This window comes from Ovis canadensis, chromosome 13, assembly GCF_042477335.2.
Source record: "Ovis canadensis isolate MfBH-ARS-UI-01 breed Bighorn chromosome 13, ARS-UI_OviCan_v2, whole genome shotgun sequence".
Lineage (NCBI taxonomy): Eukaryota > Metazoa > Chordata > Mammalia > Artiodactyla > Bovidae > Ovis > Ovis canadensis.
The window spans coordinates 81,211,508-81,238,386 of NC_091257.1; the positions used below are offsets into that span (position 1 = coordinate 81,211,508).

Below are 26,879 nucleotides of genomic sequence, written 5' to 3' on the forward strand. Positions count from 1 at the left end.
GCTAGAACCTGCAGTGCTGAAATTCAGATCTCACATCACAGCTCCAGAGCCACCCTCCTCCCCAGGGCTTACTTGGCTTTGGGCTGCTCACATGGCCCCTGGGGGGTCCTGTTACCCCAACTCTCTTCATGGGTTTCCTAATGGTGGAGACATGGTCTTGAGAGCCCCTGGGGTTTCCCTGGCTACAGCACAGGGCTGGGCCCAGAGGATGATACTCAGTACTACCAGGAATAGGGGTCCAAGACTATGCCAAAGCCTTTGACTGTGTGAATCACAATCAACTGTGGAAAATTCTGAAAGAGATGGGAATACCAGACCACCTGACCTGCCTCATGAGAAATCTGTATGCAGGTCAGGAAGCAACAGTTAGAACTGGACATGGAACAACAGACTGGTTCCAAATTGGGAAAGGAGTATGTCAAGGCTGTATATTGTCACCCTGCTTGTTTAACTTCTATGCAGAGTACATCATGAGCAACGCAGGACTGGAAAGAAACACAAGCTGGAATCAAGATTGCCGGGAGAAATATCAATAACCTCAGATATGCAGATGACACCACCCTTATGGCAGAAAGTGAAGAGGAGCTAAAAAGCCTCTTGATGAAAGTGAAACAGGAGAGCAAAAATGTTGGCCTAAAGCTCAACATTCAGAAAACAAAGATCATGGCATCTGTCCCATCACTTCATGGGAAATAGATGGGGAAACGGTGGAAACGGTGTCAGACTTTATTTTTTGGGGCTCCAGAATCACTGCAGATGGTGACTGCAGCCATGAAATTAAAAGACGCTTACTCCTTGGAAGAGAAGTTATGACCAACATAGATAGCATATTCAAAAGCCGAGACATTACTTTGCCGACTAAGGTCCGTCTAGTCAAGGCTATGGTTTTTCCTGTGGTCATGTATGGATGTGAGAGTTGGACTGTGAAGAAGGCTGAGCGCCAAAGAATTGATGCTTTTGAACTGTGGTGTTAGAGAAGACTCTTGAGAGTCCCTTGGACTGCAAGGAGATCCAACCAGTCCATTCTGAAGGAGATCAGCCCTGGGATTTCTTGGGAAGGAATGATGCTAAAGCTGAAACTCCAGTACTTTGGCCACCTCATGAGAAGAGTTGACTCACTGGAAAAAACTCTGATGCTGGGAGGGATTGAGGGCAGGAGGAGAAGGGGATGACCGAGGATGAGATGGCTGGATGGCATCATGGACTCGATGGACGTGAGTCTGAGTGAACTCCGGGAGATGGTGATGGACAGGGAGGCCTGGCGTGCTGTGATTCATGGGGTCGCAAAGAGTCGGACACGACTGAGTGACTGAACTGAAGACTCTCCAAACTCCAGAGACAGGAAGAACCCCAGAAGGAGCTAAACAGTTTCTTTCCCAGCTAGGATACACTGGGGCCCATTTTCCATGACTAGAATAAAAAAAAAAATTGCAGGGTAGCATTGCTATCACCCAAAGTTTCCCAGCTCCTCAGTGGCTGGGGTTCCATAAAAAACATATCCCCATGTTCTCTCAATTCAGTGGAGGTGCAGTGCTGGACACGTGGAACAAAGAAGAAAGGCAAAGCGGCAAGACAGACCACGGGCCGGGGTCTGGGGCAGGGGGTGGGGCTGGGGACAGGGCAAAGGGACGGGGCTGCCAGCACCTCTTTAAGCCGGTTCCCCCGAGCTCAGCTTCAGAAACAGCTTCTTTGTCGTGGATCTTTTCACTGCGGGTCTGTCATGGAAGAGAGACAGGAAAGGGTCAGTCTGGCCACAGTGTGGGAGCTGGCCCCAGCCCCTCTGCCTGAGGCTCCTCGTGTAGAGCAAGAGTATTGTTAGCACCGACCTAGAAGCCCATTGGTCAGTTTCTGGCTATAGTGCATCTAACCCCGCCCTCCATAGGTATGTGATCCAAGCTTGGCCAAACCATGGTCCAAGGGAGAACCCAAGAGAGTCTATCTAGAACTTACTGCGATGTAATGGCAACAACAAAGCAACCAGTAGCCACTGCTCAGTTGAAGGTGAAAGCAGTGACCTGAGGTCTTGTTTGGGGTTTGTACCAAGACTTGCACCAGTTTTCTGACCCGGCATCACCAGCCCTCTTGAGCCCCTAATGAAATCGTCTCCTACTTCAGTTCCCCAGAATTGGCTTTTGCTGCAACCAAATCTAATTCATGACACCCTCAGGCTGTTGAGCAAGGGCTTCATTGTTTCTTTACTCAGTGTGTTGCTATACGGACAGTGCCCCTGAAGTTCAGAAGCAAACTTCACTGATTAATCTCCACAAGCTGGGCTGGGCTAAGGCAGAAAATATGCTTTTTATTTTACCAGTGAGGCATCTGGGGCCCAAAGAGACAGAGTGACTTGCCCAGGATCACAAAGCTCTTTAAGAGGCCCTGTTTTAGAGAAAAGCATAATTAAAACAGAGAGACACCTAACCTTTCTCCCCAGGCATGGAAGGATGGAGCTGGCAAGGAGGGGACCTTCATAGGTCTTAAGGCTGGAATCATGAAGTAGAGACCTCAGGATTGAAGAGCCCAAGGGCGTGAGGGTATGTGACCTATGGGACAGGATTAGCATCCTCCGGGTCACATTTCCCCCAAGTGAGGGATTTTGCAGTGTAACCAGGAGCCTGCCACCTCTCTCACCTCTTTCCAGCTGTTGTCCTGCTTCTCCAGATCTGAGTGCTTTAGGACCCAGGGGTCAGCAGCTTTCTGCAGCTGAACAAGAATAAAGAAGGTGGTCACGTACAGGCAAAGCTGTTTTGTGCAGTGCCATTCCCCAGGCTCCACTCTGCAGCCCACATGACCCAGATCACGGGCTTGGAGCCACCTTTCGAATGGACAGCAGCTCTGAGCCAACAAAGTAGGTTTGGCAAATGATCATAAAACCAACCATTTATAGGCATCCTTATAAGTGTCATTATCTCAAATACAGTAATAGTTGTTATTACTATGTAAATTCATGCTGCAGTTCCTGGAACAGCTAGATCAGCTAAGCAGCAGCTGAATGACATTAAAGAGATGTCTCCACACTAGGTATGCTAAGCAGCAATTAAACTGAATGGCATGACTCTGCCCTCTGTTGTGAACAGCTCTCTATGAAAGAGGGAAAATTTAAATTATATATATATATTATGATTCCCTGGAGAAGGCAATGGCACCCCACTCCAGTACTCTTGCCTGGAAAATCCCAGGGACAGAGGAGCCTGGTAGGCTTCAGTCCATGGGGTTGCTGAGTCAGACACGACTGAGCAACTTCACTTTCACTTTTCATTTTCATGCATTGGAGAAGGAAATGGCAACCCACTCCAGTGGTCTTGCCTGGAGAATCCCAGGGACAGGGGGGCCTGGTGGGCTGCCGTCTATGGGGTCGCACAGAGTCGGACACGACTGACGTGACTTAGCAGCAGCAGCAGCAGCAGCATAGTATGATTCAATCAATGATAATAAAAATCTCTGAATGTAAATTTAAATAGCAAGAAAAGAAGGGAGTGGGTTGGAGTATGCTTTTGCAGTATTTGAGTCTTATATAAAGATGAAGTCCTGATTTATACAACTGAAATAATAAACAAAGGAAAACAGAGCTTGATAACCAAGGCGTGTGTTAACTGTAGTGGGGCTACGGTCAATGACTGTTTCTCCTATTTACCTCTTTTGGTCAGAGAACTTTAATTTTCATGAGGAACCAGCCTTGGTTCTTCCCTCTTGGTTCAAGGCTTTTGGTAGTTTCTGGATATGGACATATGACTCACACCTGGCTGATCAGAGCCGTGGAGAAATAGAAAACTTTCTTCCCATTGCAAATGCTAAGCTGTGAGGATGTGAACACAAAACTCAAAGAGGCCACATTGGAGGACAGCTTGCTTCGGAATAAAACACACGGAAAGCAAGCCTATGAGACCAGCAGGAAGGAAGACCTGGTTCCCACCGCGGTCTCTGAGCACACAGATCCAGCAGTACCTGGAGGAGTCTTCCCTCTGGTCTGTGCCCACAGCAACTCCCTGCTTGTGGCTTAAGGTGGCTGGGGCTGGGGCAGGCCTCACCTGGCTCAGGCGATTCTGCAGCTCCTTTAGCTGCTGCTCCACCTGCTGCTTCTCACCCTGAAGCCGCTCCACCAGCTGAAGCTTCTCCTGGGCCCAGTTGTGCTCGCTGACCTGCAGCTGCCGCGTCAGCTCCATGACCGCACTGTAGGACTCAGCCAGGAGGTGCTGCTGCTCCTCCCGCTCCCTCTGCAGGGCTGCCTTCCAGTCAGGCCCCGTCCGATCCCCAGCCCCCTTCCCAGCCTTCAGCTCCATCTGGGGAAGGAAGAGCAAATTGGGTGGCTGGCAATGGGAGGCCCCTTGCTGTCCCCTCCCATGGTCTTCCCTCCCAGGCACCAGCAGAGGGTAGGCAAAGGGAGGAGGGTCCTCTCGGAGGAGGAGGAGTTGTCGCTGACCTCTTTAGTTAGAACTAGTCTCTTCTCACAATCAAAGCTTGTGTGGCAGTTTCTACACACCAAGCTCCGTGCTAAGGGCTTTTCAGGCACTATGTGTATCCTCAAGAAAACTCAGCAAGATAACTACCATTTTTGATATTTTTACCAAGGGGGAAGAGGTTCAGAGAGGTTACTTTCCCCAGGTCACGTAGCTACAAAATGGCAGAGGTTCCTAGTTATTGCTTCTCATGACATTTCATCAACACTTACCAGGGTTTATAGTTAGTGGGAGATATGCACAGTCTAAACATAAACAAATGTGTGCAGGAATCACTCAAGAGTAACGGCTTTCCTGGTCCCAAGCTCGGGAGAGGAGGGAGCAGGAGGTAAAGATGCCATATGGAATCGAGGCACCCCACACCCCAGGCTGTGGTCAGATTCCCATGGGGGAGCAGCCCCTGCAATGGCTGGGGCTGTGGGGCAGTATGAACAGTGGACACTGTGGAAAGTGCAGATGGGAAGGGAGCTGTGAGATCTGCAGGGAAGGTTGGGAGGACAGACTGGTGGCACTGGGAAGCCAGCAGTTTGAGAATTGGGAAGAAGGGGGGATCACGGTCATGAGAAGTCAGGAGGGCAAAGGTTTGGGGAGTGATGATCAGGTCTGCCATTTACTAGCTGGGTGATCTTGGAGAAGAAACTGAACTCCTCTGTGCCTGTCTTGTCACTTGCCCAACAAAGATAGTCGGTGTACCCACCTCCAAAGGGCCCATGATGCCTGGGAAGGCAGCCTGCAGCAGGGGCAGGGAGGAGGAAGCTGGGCAGTGCAGGCGGTATGGGGGTGGTGAGAGCACTCTGAGTGGGAGGAAGCCCACCCTCACACTTCTCAGACCACAGTAGAGGGCAGCTAACTTGCAGCCAGGCACACAGCAGAGACTAAATACCCAGGGCTCCTGGTTAAGGGTCCTTTGATTATTTGGCTTGTAGGGAGGGGAGTCCCCCACTTTGAGTGGACGGAGCAAAACAGGGCCAAGTAGCAGAGAGTTAAGGGGATTTTACAAGGACAGCAAGCCACAGAAGTCTAAGTGTGAGGATGAAGATGCCGTCAGGCGCAGACAGGCATTTAAGTGTTCTGGCCTCGCCTGTGAGCCTGTGGTATGGGAAAGGTGCCCGTGATGCCCCCAGGCTCCTTTGCCAACCCCTCACCTGCCTTTCCTAGCCCAGAGACCCCCCGCCTCCACTGCTTCTGGTATCCTTGCTGTGTGATCTAGTCAAGACTCTTGCCTTTTCTGGGCCACAAAGCAAGTAAAGTGATTCCTATGCTTCTAGGAGCATGGCTTGGCCATCCTGTTTCCCAGTCTGACAGCTGAGACCTTGGCAGAGACAGGAACAAGGAGAGGGATGTCCCTGGCCGGTGAGACACTCACCAGGGCAGTATGGCTCTTGAGCTCCGCCCGCTCTGTTTCCCAGGTGGCCTTGGCCTTGGCAAACTGTTGCTGAAGCTCAGTCAGGCCACGGCGTTCATCCCGGAGCAGCCAGCATAGCTCCTTCAGCGTCACCTTCATGTCGGCCAGTGTCTTGATGTACTCATTGGGCTGCAGATGGGGGCAAGGTCTCAATCAGGAACTTTCAGAGCGGCAAGGAGGGGAGGCTGGACTGGGAACTCATCCAGAGTTCAGTGTGGGACTCTACCAGGCCTCAGGCAAGTCCCACGACTGCTCTGGATCATCTCTTCATAAAACAGGCATAACAAGCCCAGCCCAGGCCCCCTCCAAGGCTGACACATGCCCCAGCTTCACATAAACACAAAATTCTGTAGTTACACCAATTATTCAGCCTAAAGCTGAGCTGGGCCCTGGCTTCTCTGAGGCTCTGCAGCATCTAGGCCTGGGTCTTTCTCCCTGCTCAGCAACTGCATTCTCTGACCCACCAGGGGCCAGATGAGCAATCTGAACGCTGGAGTCTACCTATCTGACTTGGGCCTAATCTTGGGCACATGACCTGTTTCCCACCTATAACCCAGCTTAGTGTGGGTACCCCTGGGAGCCTGACCCCACTGCTCCACTACCCCCTGCCTCGATTTGAAAGTTCCTGATCCTAGGCCACAGGGTCTTTCTTCATACAGCTCACTCCAGCCTGCTGTCCTTAACCCCACTATGAACATCCTAAGCTGCAGCCAGTCTCAGAATACCTTGCCGCACCTCTGCAAACACAGTTCTTTTGGTACAGAATGGCCTTTTCCTCATTCTTTATTAGGCAAGCTCCTATTCATCTTTCAAAACCTACCACCTAAAACCCCTTCTCTGTAATACCATCCCCTACACTCTGAACAGAATTAACTGCTCTCTTCTCTGTGACCCCACAATCCATCATCTGACCCTCTATCACTGCCCTGGAATGACTTATGTACCGCACAGTACTGAGCATCTGGGGCCAGTGACCAGGCAATGACCCTCTGTAGCTCTAGTCCCCGGTGTAGGGCTGCAGTCAGAAAAGCCGCAAGACATGATCACTAAACAGACAAAGGAACAAATGGACAGGACTGGAAATGGGCTGAGAATTCACCGTGTTTTGGGTCCAGCTGTCCCCTGTGCAGGTCTTGTTATCAGAATGCTGGGCATTCAATTCCTCTTCCTCCATTAGCAGGTAAAGCTCCTTCATGCTATTTACCTATTTTTTAAAAAACAAACTGATCAGGGGGTGGCAGAGCATCACGCCTGAGGGTCTAACCCTCAGGGGGAGAGGATACAGCCTAGTGACTTAGATAAAAAGGGGGCTGAATAGACAGGCAGGAAGCAAATATGAGGACTTATGGACCAAAGGCACCCCAGCTAGGCACTGATTTCCCAAACTTTAACTTTTACTCCTAGGCACCATCCAGGCCAAGGAGCATAGCTAGAGAGTCAGGTCCTTCTGGCCCTCTCCCCTACCCCGCAACCATCTCTTCTGCCCCAAGGACCATGAGACATCCCTGAGAACTACTCAGAAATAGCTCTGTTATCAAAGGAGGCACAGTGATTGGATTAAAAGGGCCACGGCACCCTCTTAACTATAGATAAAGGCGGCCAGAAGTTTGGGTAGACAGACAGGGGCCCTTCCTGGGGGCGGGGGTTGCTATTAATTGATTCTGGACAGGAGTCCAGAGTCACCCCAGGAGACCAGGGCTAGTTCAAGAAGGGAGAGAAGGAGAAGAGAGTGTTTATTTACTCTTCATTAATTCATTCGACTTTTTTTTTTTTTTAGCTGTGTCTGGGAGCATGTGGGATCTTAGTTCCTGGATCCAGGATCAAACCTGTGCCCCCTGTATTGACAGCATGAAGTTTTAACCACTGGACCACCAAGGAAGTCCCTTATTTGACACATATTTACTGAATATCTGCCATGCACCAGGTCCTTGTTCAAAGCTGGGGACATGTCAGTGAGCAAGACAGACCCTGGTCCCCTTGAGCCTTCATTCCAGTAGCAATAAAACAAACAGATATGTGAAATACATGAAATGTCATTAAGTATATGAAATATTCCATAATATTAAGTGCTATGAAGAAGAAGAGAACCATGAAAAGAGCTAGGATGTGCTCCACTGGTGGTCAAGGAAGCCTCAGGGAGGAGGTAGTATTCGGGCAAAGTTCTGAAGGAAGTAAACGAATAAGTCATGTGAAGACCTGCAGGTTGAGAATTCCAGGGAACGACGACAGCAAATGCAAAGGCCGTGAGGTGGGAACATGTCTGTCTGAGGAAGAGCAGGAGAGCCAGGAAGAAAGTGAGAGGTACGGGGACCAAGGCGGGTTGACCAGGTGTTGTAGGGACTTCCGCTTCTTCTCTGGGTGACGTGGGAGCCAGAGGAGGGCTGTGCTAAGGAGTGACAGTGACCTGACTTCCAATTTTGTGAGATCACTCTGGCTGCTGTGTTAGGATACTTTATAGGGTAGAAACAGAGCTCCACAGCACCAGGGGGCACCATCCACATGGAGTACACGCAGCTTGGTGCCCGCCTGTTTTGAATAGAAGATGCTCGGTGGAAGGGTGCAAGGGCAACAGTGGGAAGACCAGTTAGGAGGCTGCAGTGATGATCCAGGCAAGAAGTGATGATGGTTCAGATGGGGGTGGTGACAGGGCTGGGCAGTGCGGCGGGGGCAAATTGGTAGGTTCTAGATAGATTCACACGTGCAGGAAAGGCCATGGAAGCCAAGTGCCTGGACAAGCTTTCCAAGGCAGTAGGCAAAGGTCAAAAGGAGAGATACGGCCTGAGGGCTATAAACCCTGGCAACTGTGACCTTAAGGGGTCAGTTCAGGAGGAAAAGGAGGGTCCAGCCAAGGACACTGAGAAGGAGCAACCAGTGAGGTGGAAAGAAAACCGAGAGAATATGGTGTCCTGAAAACCAAATGAAGAAGTTCCCAGGGTCAGGGCACACACTGGGAAGTTTGTGCGGGTAGAACGGCCTATGTGAATAAACACCCAGTTCCATCCTTGGTCACCAGTATCTAAACACACAAACTTAAACAAATGTATTTATTTGCTTATTTCATTTTGGCCGTGCCGCGTCTTTGCTGCTGCATGCCGGCTTTCTCTAGCTGCAGTGAGCAGGGCCTATTCTCGAGTGGTGGTGCCTGGGTTTCTCACTGCAACGGCCTCTCTTGTTGAGGAGCCTAGGCTCTAGGGTGTGAGAGCTTCAGTGGTTGTGGAGCACAGGCTTAGCTGCCCTGTGGCATGTGGAATCTTCCTGGACCAGGGATCCCATGTCCTCTGCATTGGCAGGTGGATTCTTAACCACCGATCACCAGGGCAGTCCAACAGGCAGACTTTATTATCTGTATACACAGGTGCGCAATTCTTTCTCTGAAATTCTTTGAGGCCAGGTGTGCTTGGAATTCAGAATTAATCGGGATTTGGAAAGATAATATGGTACCCACACTGTATATTATATAACAGCCCCGTCTGGAGTAACACCCTGTGCTCACCAACACCAGTATTTCCCCTTCAAACATGTGAATACTAATGAAATGGGATAAATAAAGGTTTTACTGCCAAATGAATATCAGGTTAACTTTTTCCATCTGAGTTAGACTCAACAAAACAGTTCTCAGAATTTCTGTATTTCAGAACTGAGGACCAGGAATCAAAGATCTTTATCTGTAGTAAAATGGGGGTAGTACTTGTTTCCAAATCATAGGGTATGTGTGGATATCTAATGTAATTATCCACTGAGAGCATTTGACACAGAGCCCAGGACACTGTAAATACTCAATATATGAGGGGTTATCATCCACATGAAGTGAAGTCGCTCAGTCATGTCCGACTCTTTGCGACCCCATGGACTGTAGCCTACCAGGCTCCTCTATCCATGGGATTTTCCAGGCAATAGTACTGGAGTGGATTGCCATTTCCTTCTCCAGGGGATCTTCCCGACCCAGGGATTGAACCCGGGTCTCCCACATTGTAGACAGGCGCTTTACCGTCTGAGCCACCAGGGAAGTCGTACAGTTTCACTTTTGCCTATGTGGACATATATGTTCTTTCAAAGTATGAATATGTATCGCTTGTTATTTGTACTCCTGGGCCCTGGGCCCATGCACCCGAGCGCGTGTGTGCTCAGCTGTGTCCAACTGTTTGCAACCCCATGCGCTGTAGCTCATCAGGCTCCTCTGCATGAAGTTTCCAAGAATACTGGAGTGGGTTGTCATTTCCTCCTCCAGACGATCTTCCCAATCCAGGGATGGAACCCGAGTCTCTTGCATCTCCTGCGTTGGCAGGTGGATTCTTCACGAACTGAGCCACCTGAGAAGCCCCTTATTCATATAGTTATATATGTTATAGTATATATGTCATAGTATATATATATAGTATCATATATATGTCATAGTTATATGTATTTTATTATGCATTTGTGTATATATATTTTTATACACTGGGCTTTATATCATATTTTATATGTGTGTATATATACATATATTTTACAATATGGGTGGTTATGTTTATTTCTTATTAATTATGTCTATTTCTAGCCATTCCCTTCTAGGGGATCTTCCTGACCCAAGGATTGAATTCGGGTCTCCTGCATTGCAAGCAGATTCTTTACTCTCTGAGCCACCACAGAAGCCCCTACACTTATTATTTATTTATTTATGTCTATTTCAGTAAGTACGTATGTTTCTATTTATTATAGGTATACATATCATTTCATTTTCTATGCTTATACCTTATTTTTCTCCTAAAGTAAGTTTCTGTTTCTCTTTGTTATTCCAGTCCATTGAAATGGCTAGAAAGATTTTCACCAAATACAGAGAATTTGCTTGCAACAAACTGATTTAAAATACAGGCTATATGGCCTGTAGACAATTCTGGGGGCAAAACATCTCCCCTGTGAAAAACAGTGTAGAGGTTTCCCCAAAATTTTAAAATAGAACTCCTATATGATCTAGCAATCCCACTTATGGATACATATCCAAAGGAAATGAAATTCGGATCTCTGTGCGTTCACTGTGGCATTATTCACAATAGCCAAGATACAGAGACAGACAACCTAAGTGTCTGTCTATAAATGAAAGAGTAAAGCAAATGTGACATATGGACGCAAGGAAATATTACTCAGTCTTATAAAGGAAGGAAATCCTACTATCTGTGATAATGCAGGTGAACCTGGAAGACATTATGCTAAGCAAAATCAGCTAGAGACACAAATACTACAAGATCTCACTTATATATGGAATCTGACAAACTCATATAAGCAGAGAGCAGAGTAGTGGTTGCCAGGGGCAGGCACAGGGAGGGATAAAGAGTTCATGGGTAAGAGTTTCAATTTTGTAAGACAGAGTTCTGAATGGTGGTGATGGTTGCACAAGAATGTGAATTAATGTCACTGAATTGTAAACTTAAAAATGGTTAAAATTTATGTTATACATATTTTACTATAATTTAAGAAATAAATTAAAAAATATATAAAAAAACAAACCACACTGGGCTTCATCCAGAGGCTTGTGTGGGACTTCCAAACAGGAGGGGTGGTCCTGAAGCAGACAGTGGTTTCAAATAGTAGTACCCAGGGGTGGGAGGGAGGCTCAAGAGGGAGAGGGCATATGTATGCTTATACAGGATTCATGATGTTGTAAAGCAGAAACTAATACAATATGGTAAAGCAATTATATTCCAATAAGTAAATACATGGATAAGATTAAAAAAAAAATAATAGTACCCAGGTGTCACAAAGAGTGATGCTCAAGGGGCAGCCATGCTGGGCTTTCAAGGTGCTTCTCATAGGGGCACCTTTGGGTCAGACATTCCTGGACAAGGGCAGCAGGGAGCATGTCCACTGAAACTGGTCAGCAACTCTCTCTCGAGGCCCTTCAGGAGTAAGTGGGTGGCCTGTGAGAAGAATCATGAGCTCTGCTGGGGGTAGGGGAGGGAACGCTTGCTACAGATTCAGTTCTAACCACCATCCCCTGCTATTGGGACATTCAGGCTACTCTAGGGGACCCCAGCGAGGGGTACACTGGGGTGGCCACTAGTCTCCATTGACTGTGGAATGAGTAACTTGAATGAGAGAAGGGCAAAGCCTGGTCTAGACCAGAGGTACTCAAAAGGCCAGGTGAGCAGTGCCAACTCAGGTGGATGTGACAGGTATGACATCCTTACCTGTCCCCTTCTCCCAGTAATGTGAGCGTGCTGGCTGACTGTGACAGGAGGATGAGGATCTGAGGTCAAGGATCTGAGGTCAACCTGCAGCCTTCACAGGCTGCGGGACCAACGGGCCACGTGAGTCCTTCCCAGCCTTCACACATTCCCAAAGCCCCACTAGTCCTATTTCCTGCCACACCCAAATACTACCTGTACTATCAATGATGCTTTTAAGTCAACCTACTCCTTCTGGTTAAATAAATAAATGTAAAAAAAGAAAGGTGAGGGACTCCTCTGTTGGTCCAGTGACTTAAGACTTCAAGCTCTCAATGCAGGGGGCCCGGGTTCAAGCCCTGGTCAGGGAATTAGATCCCACATGTTGCAATTAAAGATACTGCATGCTACAACTAAGACTCAGCTCAGCCAAATAAATAAACATTTTTTAAATAAAATTAAAATTAAAAAGGAAGTTGATATTATTACTAAAAATGGAGAGTCACTGCCAATTACCATTGTCAAAGATAACATTAAAAATAAATTAGGGGCTTCCCTGTTATCTCAGTAGTAAAGAATCTGCCTGTCAATGCAGGAGACATGGGTTCAATCCCTGATCTGGGAGGATTCTGCATGCCTATTAAGCAAAAGCCAGACACAAAAGACTAGATGGCTTTATAAAGTTTTAGAACAGGTGAAATTAATCCACGGTGTTTATGAGGCCAGGACAGTGCTGACTGCTGGGATGGGCTTATCACCTGGGGAACTGAGGAATGTTCTGGGGCACTGGAAATGTGCTCATTGTAATCTGGGGGATGCTATACTGTGTATCTGTGGGGTGTGTACTATAAAACTTCATCAGCTGTACACGTAAGATGTGTGCATTTTACTGTATAAAAACATTAATATATCATATTTGCATAGAATGCAAAAGCAACAAAACTAGACCATTAAATTCACCCAGATACAGTTGCCAGCTGAAGACTCAGGCTTGTTAAAAAGGGAAACCAAGGAATACCAGAGAGGTGTTAAAGACCTACTGGCCCCCAACGAGACTTCCTCCGGGCGAGTCTGGGACCAAGTCTTCACCACAGTACCCCCAGCACCTGCCACAGCACTCAGTGAAGAGCTGGCTCTCAACAAACTGATGCGAATGAGTGCATGAATGCAGGGATGGAAGCTGCAGGCTGATGGCTTGGATTTGAGTCCCAGGGCTGTGTTGACCCAGCTGGGTGCTCCTTCCCCTCCTCTCTCTTCCACCCCACTCCCACCCCAGTCCCAGTCCCAGGGGAACCATACCTCAAGGAAGTCATCCCCTTCGCTGGGCAAAACCTTGCCCTGCCGCCAGCGCTTGAGGAACCACCTGAGCTTCATGAAGAGCAGGAGGAAGTTGTGCTTGAACTGCTGGGACTCCTGCACCAACATGTTCTTCTCCTGGCTCCAGAATTTCTGCTCCAGCCTCCGCTGTAGGCTCAGACTCTGGAGCTCAAACTCGCGCCGTAGGAGCGCCCTCTGCTGGTCCTCCTTCAGCTGCAAGAGGGACCAGAGCGTGAGCCGCCCCGGCTGTCTTGGGGACCCCGATTCTTCCCATTCCAGACCTCAGATAAAGGCAGAAATTACATGTGGTGCCTAGTGGTGACCTTGCTGGGGATTCTGTCACTAGCAGTTCATTCTATTGAAACAGACACCTCCCTCTGCTACTCCAGGGAAAGGAAACTCATAAAAACAACAGCAACCACAGTAATCAGTGGAAGCGCTGGGATCTGAACCTGCTCTGTCTGATTATAAAAACACTGACTTTATCTAATGAGCCCAGGTGAGCTTCCCTGGTGGCTCAGATGGTAAAGAATCTGCCTGCAATGTAGAAGACCCAGGTTCATAGGCCAGGGTCAGGAAGATCCCCTGGAGAAGGGAATGACTACCCACTCCAGTATTCTTGACAGAAGAATCCCATGGACAGAGGAGCCTGGCAGGCTACAGTCCATGGGGTGGGAGAGAGTCGGAAAAGACTGAGCAACTAACACTTCCACTTTTTCACAATGAGCTCGTACTGGGCACCAGTGTTTCACATGGACTCTCACATTTAATGAGGCACCTGGGAGGGTGAGTGATGATGGCAGGGAGGGGTGACCCAACATGCAAAGCAAAGGCCATGCTTGGGGTGAGGAAGGCTGCTGACATGAATACCCTAGGACGCAATGAGGTATCATGGCTCAGAGGAAACCAATAACCTGGATTAGAATCCCAGCTCCACCTCGCCCTGCAAGTGGAGTCCTGGGCAAAGCACCTTGGCCCTCTGGGCATCAGTTTTTCCAGGTGTAAAAGGGGGACACCTCACAGGGGAAAACATGATTAAAGGACATGATGTATGGAAAGTGCATTGCAATCCTGACATAGAGTAAGGGCTTCATAAATGATTTCTACTAGCAGAACTACCATCTTGATTACCAACTAGGGCTATGGACTTTCTAATACAGAACTTCAGCTCTGAGGGGGGCAATATTTCATAGCTGGGACACGGAGGCCCCAAGAGAGAGGATGGGCCTCAGGTCACACAGTCCATGACAAGCCCAGGATTCCAGCCCAGCACAGTTAATGCATAAGCACCAGTGCAGCACGCGTGCAAAGACACAGGCTGCCCTTCACATGCTTGCCTCTGAAAACCCAAGGACCGCCAGGGTCTCCGCCCTCAGTTCAGGGAAGAGAGGCTGCAGTAGGTGCGGGATAGGACCCCACCCACCTGCACCATTTTCTGATTGAAGCTTTCGGCCTCCTCCTTCCGGAGCTGCCGCTCCTGGGAGAGCTGCTCTTGCAGGCCCCGGAGGCTGTCGTGGGCCTCGGCCAGCACCAGCTGCAGCTCCTTGATCTGGGGTTGAGATGAGGGACACAGATGAGGAGCAGGGAGAGAGCAGAAGGACAGGAACCGGAGTCAAAGGATGACAGTCAGAGGGGAGCAAGACAGCAGGAAGTCAGACCCAAGCTATCCTTCACGTATACTCCAGGCATGATGGCAGGTCCCTACTTCAGTGGGTTGTCATGACGATGAAATGAAACAGTGCACATCAAATCTAGCTATTATTAGAATTTTAACTTGATACTTCCTGGCGAAAATTTATTTGAAGAAAATAATATACGATGAAAACTAAGTGTATTCACAAAAATGTTCCTCTCATTGTTTATAACTGTAATAATTTACAAACAGCTTAGGTAAGTCAGGGATCAAACATATGTGTTTAATGGGTCTATATATATGTAAAAATCCATTCAACTGTACACTTAAGGATAGTGCCCTTGGTAATTCTCTGGTGGTCCAGTGGTTAGGACAACGTGCTTTCACTGCCAAAGGTGCAGGTCAGGGAACTAAGATCCCACAAGCTGAGAGGTGTGGCCAAAAAAACAAAAAGGATAGTGCCCTTTACTATACGTATATTTTTATGCTATATTTCAATAACAAGTTAAGCAAACTAAACATTCACAGTAGTTAACTATGTGTTAATCTTGTGATCTTGATTTTCTTTTTCCATCCTTATGCTATGCTATTTAGGGATTCTGTTATAATTATTTGCTGTTTATAAGGTAAGAAACTCCTATGAAAAAGACAATAAAACTCTACATTTTCAGGGGAAATTCTGTTTATAAGGATTTGGAGCTAAACAGGCAAAACAAATCTATCTGGTTAGAAGTCAGGATGTGACTAAATGGGGACTAGAAGGGAAGCTTCCAGGGACAGGTCATGGGTTATTCATTGATCTGCTTGCTGATTACATAGGAGTGTTCAGTTTATGAAAATTACTTGAGGGACTTTCCAGGTGGTCCCCAGGTTAAGACTCTGCACTCCCAATGCAGAGGGCCCGGGTTCTGAGGTCCGTAGCCTAGACTTTGTGCTCTGCAACAAGAGAAGCCACCGCAAGGAGAAGCCTGCACACTGCAAGGAAGAGTAGCCCCTGCTTGCTGCAACGAGAGAAAGCCGGCAGCAACGAAGCGCAGCCAAAAATAAATTTAAAAAAACCAAAACTTCCTCAGATGAGTTTATAAACTTCCTGACATCAGGTCCTGAGAATGGCCCAAACTTCCTTGTTTCTCATTCAGCCCTTGTTGCCAGGAAGCGTGGAACCAAAGGAAACACTCAGAATCCATATCAACACCGGCTAAGATTCTCCACAGGTCACTCTGTTCTTGAGTCACCTCAGCCACTCTCCTCCTACCCCTCGCCCCTGCTTCCGTGGGCCCAGGCCCACCTCAGAGGCGTAGGAATCATTGTCCTCAGCTCGGTAAGGTCTGAAGCTCCGGCTAGGGTCAGATTTGGAGTCCAGGTCGCTGGTGTGGAAGGCCTCTCGTATCCTGGGCTCCCATTCTGGCAGGTCCCTGAGGTCAGGAGGCTGCACCTAGAGGCCCAAGCAGAAGAAGCTAAAAGTGGCCCTGGGGAGGGGCATATGGGGGTGCCAGAAACAGCGCCACTCCAGGTCCCAGGCTCTGTGGGAGCCTCTGACTGGGCACCTGAGGGCAGGGACCTAAGTGGACTCACCTCCGGTGATTGGCAGACTGCAACTTCTCCATGAATTTTTTCTTTTAATGAATTAACTTTATTTGACTGTGTCAGGTCTTAGGGGCTTCCCAGGTGGCGCTTGGCAGAATACAGGAGATAAAAGAGACTCAGGTGGGAAAGATCCCCTGGAGGAAGGCATGGCAACCCACTCCAGTATGCTTGCCTGGAGAAGCCCATGGACAGAGGAGCCTGTATCTATCAATGGTCAATGACTAAAGGAACTGTGGTATAGTCACTCCATGAGGTCATACCCGGTCAGGAGAATACTCGGAACTACTTCTACCTGAGACAGCAAACTTAATGGTGAGTGAAAGAAGTCAGGCACAGGTGAGTGTGTTCTGTGTGATTCAACTTATGCAAAGTTCAAAGACAGAACTGAATTGAGAGAAGGGTTACCCTTGGGAGTGGGGACAGTGGCTAAAAGGGGACCTGTGGAGGGGCTGCTGGGGTTCTTGTCATCTCGATAATGACATGGGTGTGCTCACCTTGGGAAAATTCATTAAGCTGCCCATTTGTGTTTTGTGTGCTTCTCTGTATGATATGGTTCAGTAAAAGGTTTATATATGTGTGTGTGTGTGTATATACACAAATATATAAAAAGTTACGGGGGAGTTCCCGGTGGTCCAGTGGTTAAGGGGCTTCCCAGTGGTGCTAGTGGTGAAGAACCAGCCTGCCAATGCAGGAGACTTAGAGGCCAGTTCGATTCCTGGGTTGGGAAGCTGCCCTGGAGGAGGCTGTGGCAACCCACTCCAGTATTCTTGCCTGGAGAATCCCAGGGACAGAGGAGCCTGGCGGGCCACAGTCCATGGGGTTGCACAGGGTTGGGCATGACTGAAGCGACTTAGCACAGCACAGCCAGTGGTTAAGACTTTGCACGCATCCATTGCAGGGGGCGTGGGTTCGATCTCTGATCAGAGAAGTTTTGCCTGCTGCACAGTGCGGCCAGGGGGGAAAAAAGCAATAGGGCCCTTGATTGGGACCTCTTACCTGGAAGTCTGAGCCAAGGTCTTTGGCCAGAAGAATCTCCTTGGAGGGACCCTGGGAGCTCAAGGCAGGCAGTGTGGAGAAGGGCTCCGGAGGCTCCTTGACGGGGCCCCCGAGGACCGAGTCCGCCTTCCTCGTGAAGGCGTTGAGCTCTTGCTGGAACAGGCTCAGCCGTACCAGGAGAGCGTGCATCAGCTTGGCGTCCCTGGGGCCCTCGCTGTTGTTGTCTGGGGCCTCGAGCAGCCGGAAGTCGACGCACTCGTTGTCCAGATAGGGGCGCAGGCCGGCAGAGAAGCCGTTGGCGTCGGCCACCAGGACGTCGATGGCCTTGCTGACCAGGACGGCCTGCTCCCGCAGCCCCGGCAGGGCCTCGGCCTCCCGGGCCCGGCAGAGCCGAGTGGCCGTGGGCCCCGGGGCCTCGGCCAGGGAAGCTGGCACGCACTGGGCGGAGTCGCCAGCCTCGGCGTCCGTCTCCAGCATGGGCCGTGTGCTCTGGCAGGAGGCCAGGTCACACCGCTGGAGGTTGGAGAGGAGCACGCGGTTCTCATACTGCAGCTTCTTGACCTTGCCGCTGAGTTCACCGATCTGCAGCTTGGCGGCCGCCAGCTCCTCCTGCGAGGGCTCGCTGAGCACCGAGCAGCTGTCCTCCGACAGCGTCACGTCCAGCTCGTGCTCCGAGCGGTACTTGGCCAGCTCGCTCAGCAGCAGCTTGTTCTGATCCTCCAGCTCGGCGGAGGAGCGCCGCAGCAGCTCGGCTTCCTCCTCCACGAACTGCAGGTGTCGACGCAGCTCGGCTAGGCTCTCCCCGCACTCGCCACCGCCCAGCGCGGAGAAGGCCAGGCGGGCCTCTGGGCCCCCGCAGCCGCCGCCGTGATCCTTCATGTCGTCCATCTCGGCCCGCAGGCCGCGGTTCTCCACCTCCAGCTCCACGATGCGGCGGCTCAGCAGGTTGGCTTCCTCCTCCACCAGCTTCAGATGCACCTTGAGCTCCGTCTCCCGCGAGTGGGGGGCATCAGCCAGCTCCTCCGCCGACAGGGCGCCGTCTAGGTCCCCGTAGAGCGAGCGGTACTTGAGCAGCTCCTCCTTCATGCCGTCGTTCTCCTTGGCCAGCTTGGTGAGCTTCTTGCACATGAGCGCCGACTCTTCCTTCGCAAAGTGCAGCTGGCACTTCAGGTCCGCGCTGTCCTCCTGGGGCCGGACGGGGAACAGGGAACAGGCAGGAGCCAGGAAAGTTAGTGTTGGGAGGCTCAGCTACACCGTTTCGGGGAACTCTAACTACTGGGTGCTGGGAACAGAGTCTTGACGCTTAAGCACTGGGTGTCCAGAGGGGAGGCAGAGAGGTGGACGCAGCACACAAATGGGGCACACATATAGCAGCCTGAGGAATCCAGGAGGGCTTCCTGGAGTAAGTGACATTCTGTCAGGGTGACTGTTGCTGCTAGTACTACTACCATTGCTACTGCAGTGTTCTCATCTGTAAAATGGGGCAACAACACTGCCCCCAACAGACCATGAAGAAAATGAAAGGAGACAATACAGAAAAAGTGCCTGACACCCTGATCATCCAGAACCACTCGAGACTAACTGTATTCTGTGCCTGACCTGTGCTACAGACAGCACTATACAGAGCAGACCATGTGAGAACCATGGGTTCAGGGTGTAGTTTGGAGAAGTAAAGCTGGCATCAAAGCAAAGAAAATGAACAAGGGGAGGACGGAGTAGAAACAGGGGAGGGGTGGACACCTCTGGGGACTCCTCGGGCCACTTGTTAAGCCAGGGGCCTTCAGACTAAAACCTGCCGCTTGGGTTATGCCGCCTGCGGCTGTGGAGGCTGACCAGAAGTACCTGCACTGAAGGCTTCTTGTCGGTCTTCCCCAGGGAGCGCGTTCCTCTTTTCTTCAAGGAGTGCTGGATGAGGATTAAAAATAAATTGAGCTGAAAGCTCACAAGGGTGATGCTCATCCAAGAGCAGTCACAGCAGCCAGGGTTCCGCTGAGAACCCTCCCCTCCCCTCCCCAGCCAGCCCAGCCCAGCCATGGCCAGCCTCGAGCAGCGCCAACTGCTGAGTTAGAGGAGCCTTAAGACCACCCAGTGACTGCAAATGGAGAGCCAGGTTCACCTGCCCAGGGTTCCTCCCCTCTCTCCCACCCCGGAATTGTGATCTAATTGGCCTGAGCCCAAGACCTGGAAAATCTGGGTTTCCATTCTTGTTTGTCTTTCATTCATTCACCAAAGACTCCCTGAGCACCCATCATGTGCCAGGCAGAGTAAGGGGACAGATAGGGTACCCAGGGGGATATTGGAGTGTTATGCCCAGATCTTCCCCTTAGTACTAGAACATTCCTCTAGTCCCCCTTCCAGCGATGGTCACTGGCTGAGGGCAACCACCTCATCCAAGGTCTTGTGCCCTCCCTGTGGGGGCGAGGGGGCAATGGGGGGGAAGCCACATTCAATGACTAGTCCATGCCCTCTTCCCACACCAGCTCCAGAGCTCCCCACGGGATCAGCTGAGGCCACGAGTATGAATGCTCTCCAACTCAGCTTCTCCTGCTGCCTCCATCTCTGATGGCGTTATTCCAGGAGGACACTTCCATAAGCCTCTGCATGCAAATCTCCATCTCAGGGGGAATCCTGAGCTCAAGGAACTGGCATTGTAGTGAGAACTTTAATTCAGAGTGGATATTAATAAACAGTAATATTTCTCTTACATTAGATGAAATAAGTCAGACAGGGAAAGACAAATACTATACGATATCACTTTTACATGGAACTCTAGGTGGCTTCCCTGGTGGCTCAGATGGTAAAGAAGCTGCCTGCAATGTGGCAGACCAGGCTGTCATCCCTGGGTCAGGAAGATCCCCTGGAGAAGGGAACGGTAACCTGCTCCAGTCTTGCCTGGAGAATTCCATGGAAAGAGAAGCCTGGCTACAGTCCATGGGGTCGCAAACAGTCGGACACAACTGAGCAACTAACACACATTAATAAACAAAATGAATATGGTAAAACAAATCATAATTATATAAGAGGCTTAGAAATGATGGGGAACTGATTATTTTTTTTACAATGTAAATGGTAGGTTTTCGTGCAGATTAAAGCAAAGTAAGGCTCTGATAATCATCATGATTCAAAAACACAGAAGCAGGGATTTTCCTGGTGGTCCAGTGGTTAAGACTCCATGCTCCCAGTGCAGGGGGCAAGGGTTCTATCCCTGGTTGGGGGAACTAGGATCTCACAGGCTGCGCAATGAGGCAAAAAAAAAAAAAAAAAAACACACACACACAAAAATACACAAGCAATAGGGGAAGAAATTGATACATTTGATTAGATAAGCAAATTCTACCCGGGGCAAAGAAATGCTCTAAGAAAAGTAAAAATATAAATGACTGGGAAAAAATATTTGTAGTGTATGACACTGACAAATGGTTAATATCCTAAATATATAAAAAGAGTCACAAGATAAAGTCCAACAAACCTACAGAGAAATGGGCTAGAGAGATGAAAACCAGTTCACAGGCAAAGAAGGGTAAATGGCTCCAACCATAGGAAGATGCTCACCCTATTCATGGAAGAGAAATGCAAATTAAAACTACACTGAGATACAATTTCTCACCTATCAGATTGGCAAAAATCCAAACATCTGACAACACATTCTATTGATGAAGCGATGGAAAAACAGGAACACTCAATATCAGTGGCAAGAACGCAAAATGGCACAAATTCTATAGAGGGGAATTTGAGGAATTGTTACAATCATCTTTTCTGAAGTTTCTCAGTGTTTAAAAAAGTCACTCAAAGGCATGAGTCCACTGAACACGTCTTCCCTTGAGAGAAGTGAGTATTTCACTTAGTGGAGTATAAAACCACTTTTGGTTTGCATTTGACTTTTTAAATCGGGCAGGTAATCTCTGTGCATGCTTCCAAGTAGTTTGAATACATGTGCTTCCTGTCCGCCACCTCTCACACCCCACCCCTGGAGGTGAGAACCTTCTCTTTACTGAAGGCAAGAGAAAGGTCCCACAGCAAAACCAGAGCTGACCTGGGACCAGTTCTGGACAGAACTCTTGTTCTAGCTCCAAAAACCTGGAAAGAGAAAATGTACCTTCTTCAACAGAAACCAGAGTGGACTCAGCACAGTGGCTCTCAACCTGGGGGCAAATCAGAATTACCTAGGGGAAATTTTAAAAAGTGATACCCAAGATCCCAGCCCCAGAGATTCCCACATCATTGGTCTGAGTAGGTCCCAGGCATCAGTATTTTTAAATAGCTTCCCAGGTGATTCTAATGTGCAGCTAAGGTTGGAACTACAGAGCTAAGGAGGAAGATGAACCCGAGATAGGCTCTTAAGTTTATCTTAGAGCCCAATCAAATCCTAAAGAGACCTTTTGAAATGTAAATGAGGCAGGAAGGCAGAGGCTGATATTTCAGACGCTGGGTCCCAAGAGCAGGAAGGCAGTATTTGAGAAGGGCTGATGGGGGAATCTTTCAAAAGCTAGGAGGTAAGAGTAGGGAAGGCGGTGAGGGTCACCAAACAAGTCTTTCCACCAAAGAGCTCCTCCCACAAAAGAGATCTGGGAAGGGGATGCTCAGAGAGAGACCCCCTCCCGCAGTGGTGAGGTGGGGGCTCTGGAGTCAAGTGGTCAGGGTTGCAGATCTGGGCCTGCCTATCACAAGCGTATTGGGCTTCCCTGGTAGCTCAGATAGGAAAGAATCTGCCTGCAATGCGGGAGACCCGGGTTTGGTCCCTGCGTCAGGAAGATCCCCTGGAGAAGGAAATGGCCACCCACTCCAGTGTTCTTGCCTGGAAAATCCCATGGACAGAGGAGCCTGGCGGGCTATAGTCCATGGGGTCGCAAAGAGTCGGACAGAACTGAGCATAAAACACTTTCACTTTCACATCACAAGCTGATGGGTGGGTCCGGGAACTCAGGTGGGACGCCTGGGTGAACCACTTCCTCTCCCAGAAACTCCACTCCATCATCTACAAAACTGAGCTACAGATTAAATGACTACTGCAGACTTCTTGGAGGAAGGGAGCCAGGGGTTCCCGGAGGCACTGAGAGGTCCCAGCCATCACATATAAAGGACTGAGATGATATAAAACCTAAAGTCATTAAAAAGGGCAGTGGGAGAGTGAAATTCACTGACATGATAAACTCTGAGACAGAAGGAAGGAAACTGTAAAACAAAACCTGCAACATAAATGTCCACCAACTGATGAATGGATAATAAAACATGGTATATCCGCCCGGGGGAATATTAGTCAGCCATGGGAAAGAATGAAGTCTTGATTGATGTTACAACACGCTTGAAACACTGTGCTGAGTGAAGGAAGCCTGTCACAAGAGGACACATCGCATATGATTCCATTTACAGAATGAAAGTCCAGAAGACGCAAGTCCACAAAGGCCAAAAGTAGATTCGTGGTTGCCAGGGAGGGAGAGGGAGTGGGGAGTGACTTGATGGCTTGAGGTTTCTTTCCAGGGCGATGAAGATGTTCTGGAATTAGCCGTGATGGCTGTGCAACTCTGAGTACTCTAAAAACCACTGAACTCTACCCTTTTAAAAAGACAACCTTTATGGTAAATGAATTATATCTCAAGAAAGCTGTTATTTAAGACAACCTAGAGGGGGACATTGGAGAAGGAAATGGCAACCCACGCCAGTGTTCTTGCCTGGAGAATCCCAGGGACGGGGGAGCCTGGTGGGTTGCCGTCTCTGGGGGTCGCACAGAGTCGGACACGACTGAAGCGACTTAGCAGCAGCAGCAGCAGAGGCAGGCTTCCCTGATGGCTCAGTGGATAAGAACCCACCTCCCTATGCAGGAGACACAGGTTTGATCCCTGATCTGGGAAGATCCCACAAGCCGTGGGGCAACGAAGTAGCTGCACCAGAACCATTGAGGCTGGGCTCCACGTGCCACAGCTGCTGAAGCCCGGACACACTAGAGCCTGTGCTCCGCAACAACAGAAGCCGCTGGAATGAGAAGCCAACGCACCACAACTAGAGAGGAGCCCCCCTTGCCACAACTAGAGCAAAGCCCAAGTGCCAACAAAGACCCAGCACAGCCAAAAATAAATACAGAAATAAAATTATTTTTAAAAAACTAGAACGTGTTACCATCTTTATAAAAATAAGACTCGTGTGTGTGTGTATGTGGGTATACATGTGTGCGTGTGCCTGGTGGGGGGATATGATTTAAAGAATATACACCCAGCTGAAAACAAGGAGAGTACAGAGAAGCTACACTTTTCACCTTTCTTCCCCCACGTGTTTTTGAGAGGAGCGAAGACATAGTCCACCAGAGTTTTCTCTTTAAAGGTTTCTAAAAATTACATAATTTTTTTAAAGTAAATTAATACATAAAGCTATATTCTCACTGTAAACCTATACTATGCTGACAAAGCAGGAGTCCCCCTGTTTATACCTCCACCCATTCTCCTGAGGGTGACCACGGCCAAAGGTTGGCTGGAGCTCCTTCTAGACCTCTGGCTCTGTGTTTAAAATACTGAAATAGATGGTGTTCTTTTAGACTTTCTTTCCTTCCTATGTTTACTTGGCTCTGTGATCTTTGATTTTTATAATGAGCACCTTAAGCAGAAGAAAACCCCCAAACATCCAGCATTTAAAAAGACAGCCTGTGTTCATGCTACATTATCATGTATGTTACAGAAACTGTGCTTATAACATAATCCCATCTTTATTTTGAAAAGTACATACAGAAAAAACTATACACTGTAAAGCACAGAGAAAGGCCTGAAAAGGCACAAACTAAAACAAATCATGGGTTAGGCTGAATGAGGCATCGAATTGAGGGAAGTGGTTAGGGGAGGCTTTCTTCTTTTATATATGGTTTTTATCATTTCTTATATTTTGAAGAGCATACTCACATTCATTTAACTTCAAAAAAATCCAAAAGGGAATACAGTTCAGTTCACTTTAGCTGCTCAGCCGTGTCCGACTCTTTGCAACCCCATGGACCGTAGTACGCCAGGCCTCCCATCACCAACTCTCGGAGTTTCCTCAAACTCATATCCATTGAGTCGGTAATGCCATCCTCTGTCGTCCCCTCCTCTTCCCGCCTTCGATCTTTCCCAGCATCAGGGAATACAGTGAACCCATTAACCGGCTGTTTCACCCCAGGCAACCAAGGCAACCAGAGTCTGCCGTGTCCAGCCTTAGAGGTATGCTAGGCATGCATTTATGCGTTTTTGTAATGAAATTTTTGTTTCACTGACCTTGTATTACTTTTCTAGTCAAAACAAATGCATATGTACATTTCAATATGTGTGCACACACATAGAAAAACATACCGGAAATACAACAGACTGGAAAGAACTCCGACCCAAATAGTAATCTGGTAATTACTCAGAGGAATTCCCTCTGAATAGTGGGCTACAGGTGAAACTTTTTCTCCTTATGGCTTCCTTGTATTTTGTAGTCTTTCTCTACTAAGCATATGTTAACTGTCAGGTGGAAGGAGAAAGTTACAGTAAAGGGTTTTATTTTGTTGTTTTTTTTAACGTACTTTCCCCGAGGAAAGTCATGAATGCCTTTTCAATAGGCAGAGGGGGAGCTCTGAGTGCCCACCAGAAAGGGAGGGCAAGACTTCCCTGGTGGTCCAGTGGCTAAGATTCCAGGTTCCCAATGCAGGGGGCCCGGGTTCAATCCCTGGTCAGGGAACTAGATCCCACAAGCCACAGGTAAAGATCCCACATGCTGCAACTTAGACCCAGTGCAGCCAAATAAATAAAAATAATTTTTTTTAAAAAAGAAAGAAAGTGCAGGCGGTGGGCAGAGAAGAGGGGCTGAAGCAGGAAACCTTTTCAGGACCAGAGTGGCTCCAGTCTTTTCTGGACGGAACGGACCTTGCCCCAACCCCATCTCAGCCACGTGGGCTCCCACAGTGCTCTGAGGCTCTGGAGGGAAAACAAGGCAGGCTCACAGAGCACAAAGACCTTCCTCCCCTCTGCAAGGCAGCAGCTGGTCAGGCGGGACTCCCTCCAGGGAGCCAGGGCCGTCAGAGCCCCTTTGTGGAGCCCCCGGGGGCAGACATTCTGTTCCTGAGCCTTGGAGGGTGGGATGGGGCGGGGTGGGGCAGGACAACGCCTGAGCACCCACAGGAATGCCAGTCACATGTACCGGACCCCAAGGGCACATTCCTTGGCTGGCAAGCAGCAGGGGGCTTCCCCACCCACAGAGCAACGCACAAGGCTGCCTCTGGGCAGCCAGGGTGGCGCCTCTAAGCATCGTTGGTCTTACGGCTCCTAGTAGCAGCAGGAGCTCTGTCCCCACTTGCCCTTCTCTCCCTTCTTGGGGAGACCAGGATGGTGCCCGCGCCCCTCAGCCTGCCCTGGAGAGGCTGCCGAACACAACTGCAGCAGCCCCCTGCCTGCTAACACCCTCCATCCTGCCAGGAAACAAAGACCAACCTTCAAGGAATAAAATGAGCCTTCTGCCAAAACAGTTGGGTAGATTTTCACCCAGTTTAGAGGGGATGTTTGGAAAGGTCTCCTGAAAACACAGACTGTGCTGTGTGGATGAAATTTCCTCCGGAGTGGTGGTGGTGGTGGTGGAGGGGGATCTGGGTTAGGGTGCATCTCAAAGACTGAGGCATTCTTGGCTGAAGAAGCTAGAGAGTGGGTGTGGTTCCTGGCTGGGGGAGACCACTGGGGAGGAGGAAACAGAGAGTGGTTTGACAAGGGTCCCAGATCAAATCACTGGGACAGATGCCGCCAACTGCAAGCGCAGTCTTGCAACTTAACTGCTCCTTCTGTGGGCAACTGGCAGCCTGATATGGAGAGCTTCTTGCTAGAGGCAGCAGAAGCATATTTACTTATGACTTATTTTTTAAATTTTATGTTTTGGCTACGCCTTGTGGCCTGTGGGATTGTAGCTTCCTGACCAGGGATCAAACCTGCACCCCTGCATTGGAAGTGGAGAACTAACCACTGGATTGCCAGGCATGTGCCAGAAGCATAGTTATTAGATTAAGGGAAATACTTCTTTGGGACCACAGCCACCATAGAGGTTGTCAGGGTGCTGATGCAATACCAACAACCAGCATTGATCAAGTCCTTACCTGCTTTGTCTTGATCAGTTCTCACAAATACCTCTAAGAAGCAGGGATTCATAGCCCCATTTTATAAATGAACAAACTGAGCACTAGAAAGGTTACACGATTTGCCCAGTGCTACAGTTACTTGCCAATAAGTGGCAAAGCCAGGATTCAAACCCAGGCCCATGTGACTCCAAGTTCAAGTTTGTCCTGCAGCACACAGGCCATAGCAGGGCTGCACGAGATGATGAATCCAGCAGACAGAGACGGGAACCCAGGTGAACTGATGCCCTTC

General features: G+C 49.1%; 1 protein-coding gene across 2 annotated transcripts in view; it reads right to left on the bottom strand.

Annotated features, from left to right (window-relative positions):
* Positions 1-26,879, bottom strand: part of MTCL2 (microtubule crosslinking factor 2) — a 70,924-nt gene that overhangs the window by 9,859 nt on the left and 34,186 nt on the right. The window contains exons 4-13 of one of the 2 annotated variants that reach the window (XM_069548517.1): positions 19,375-19,437; positions 17,533-18,717; positions 16,238-16,384; positions 14,740-14,865; positions 13,299-13,529; positions 6,959-7,063; positions 5,821-5,988; positions 4,026-4,277; positions 2,629-2,700; positions 1,645-1,715 (exon numbers count right to left, since the gene is read on the bottom strand). In XM_069548517.1, the coding sequence (XP_069404618.1) occupies positions 1,645-1,715; positions 2,629-2,700; positions 4,026-4,277; positions 5,821-5,988; positions 6,959-7,063; positions 13,299-13,529; positions 14,740-14,865; positions 16,238-16,384; positions 17,533-18,717; positions 19,375-19,437 (2,420 nt within the window). The remainder of the gene's footprint in view (positions 1-1,644; positions 1,716-2,628; positions 2,701-4,025; positions 4,278-5,820; positions 5,989-6,958; positions 7,064-13,298; positions 13,530-14,739; positions 14,866-16,237; positions 16,385-17,532; positions 18,718-19,374; positions 19,438-26,879) is intronic. The other variant, XM_069548518.1, reaches the window with a different exon arrangement.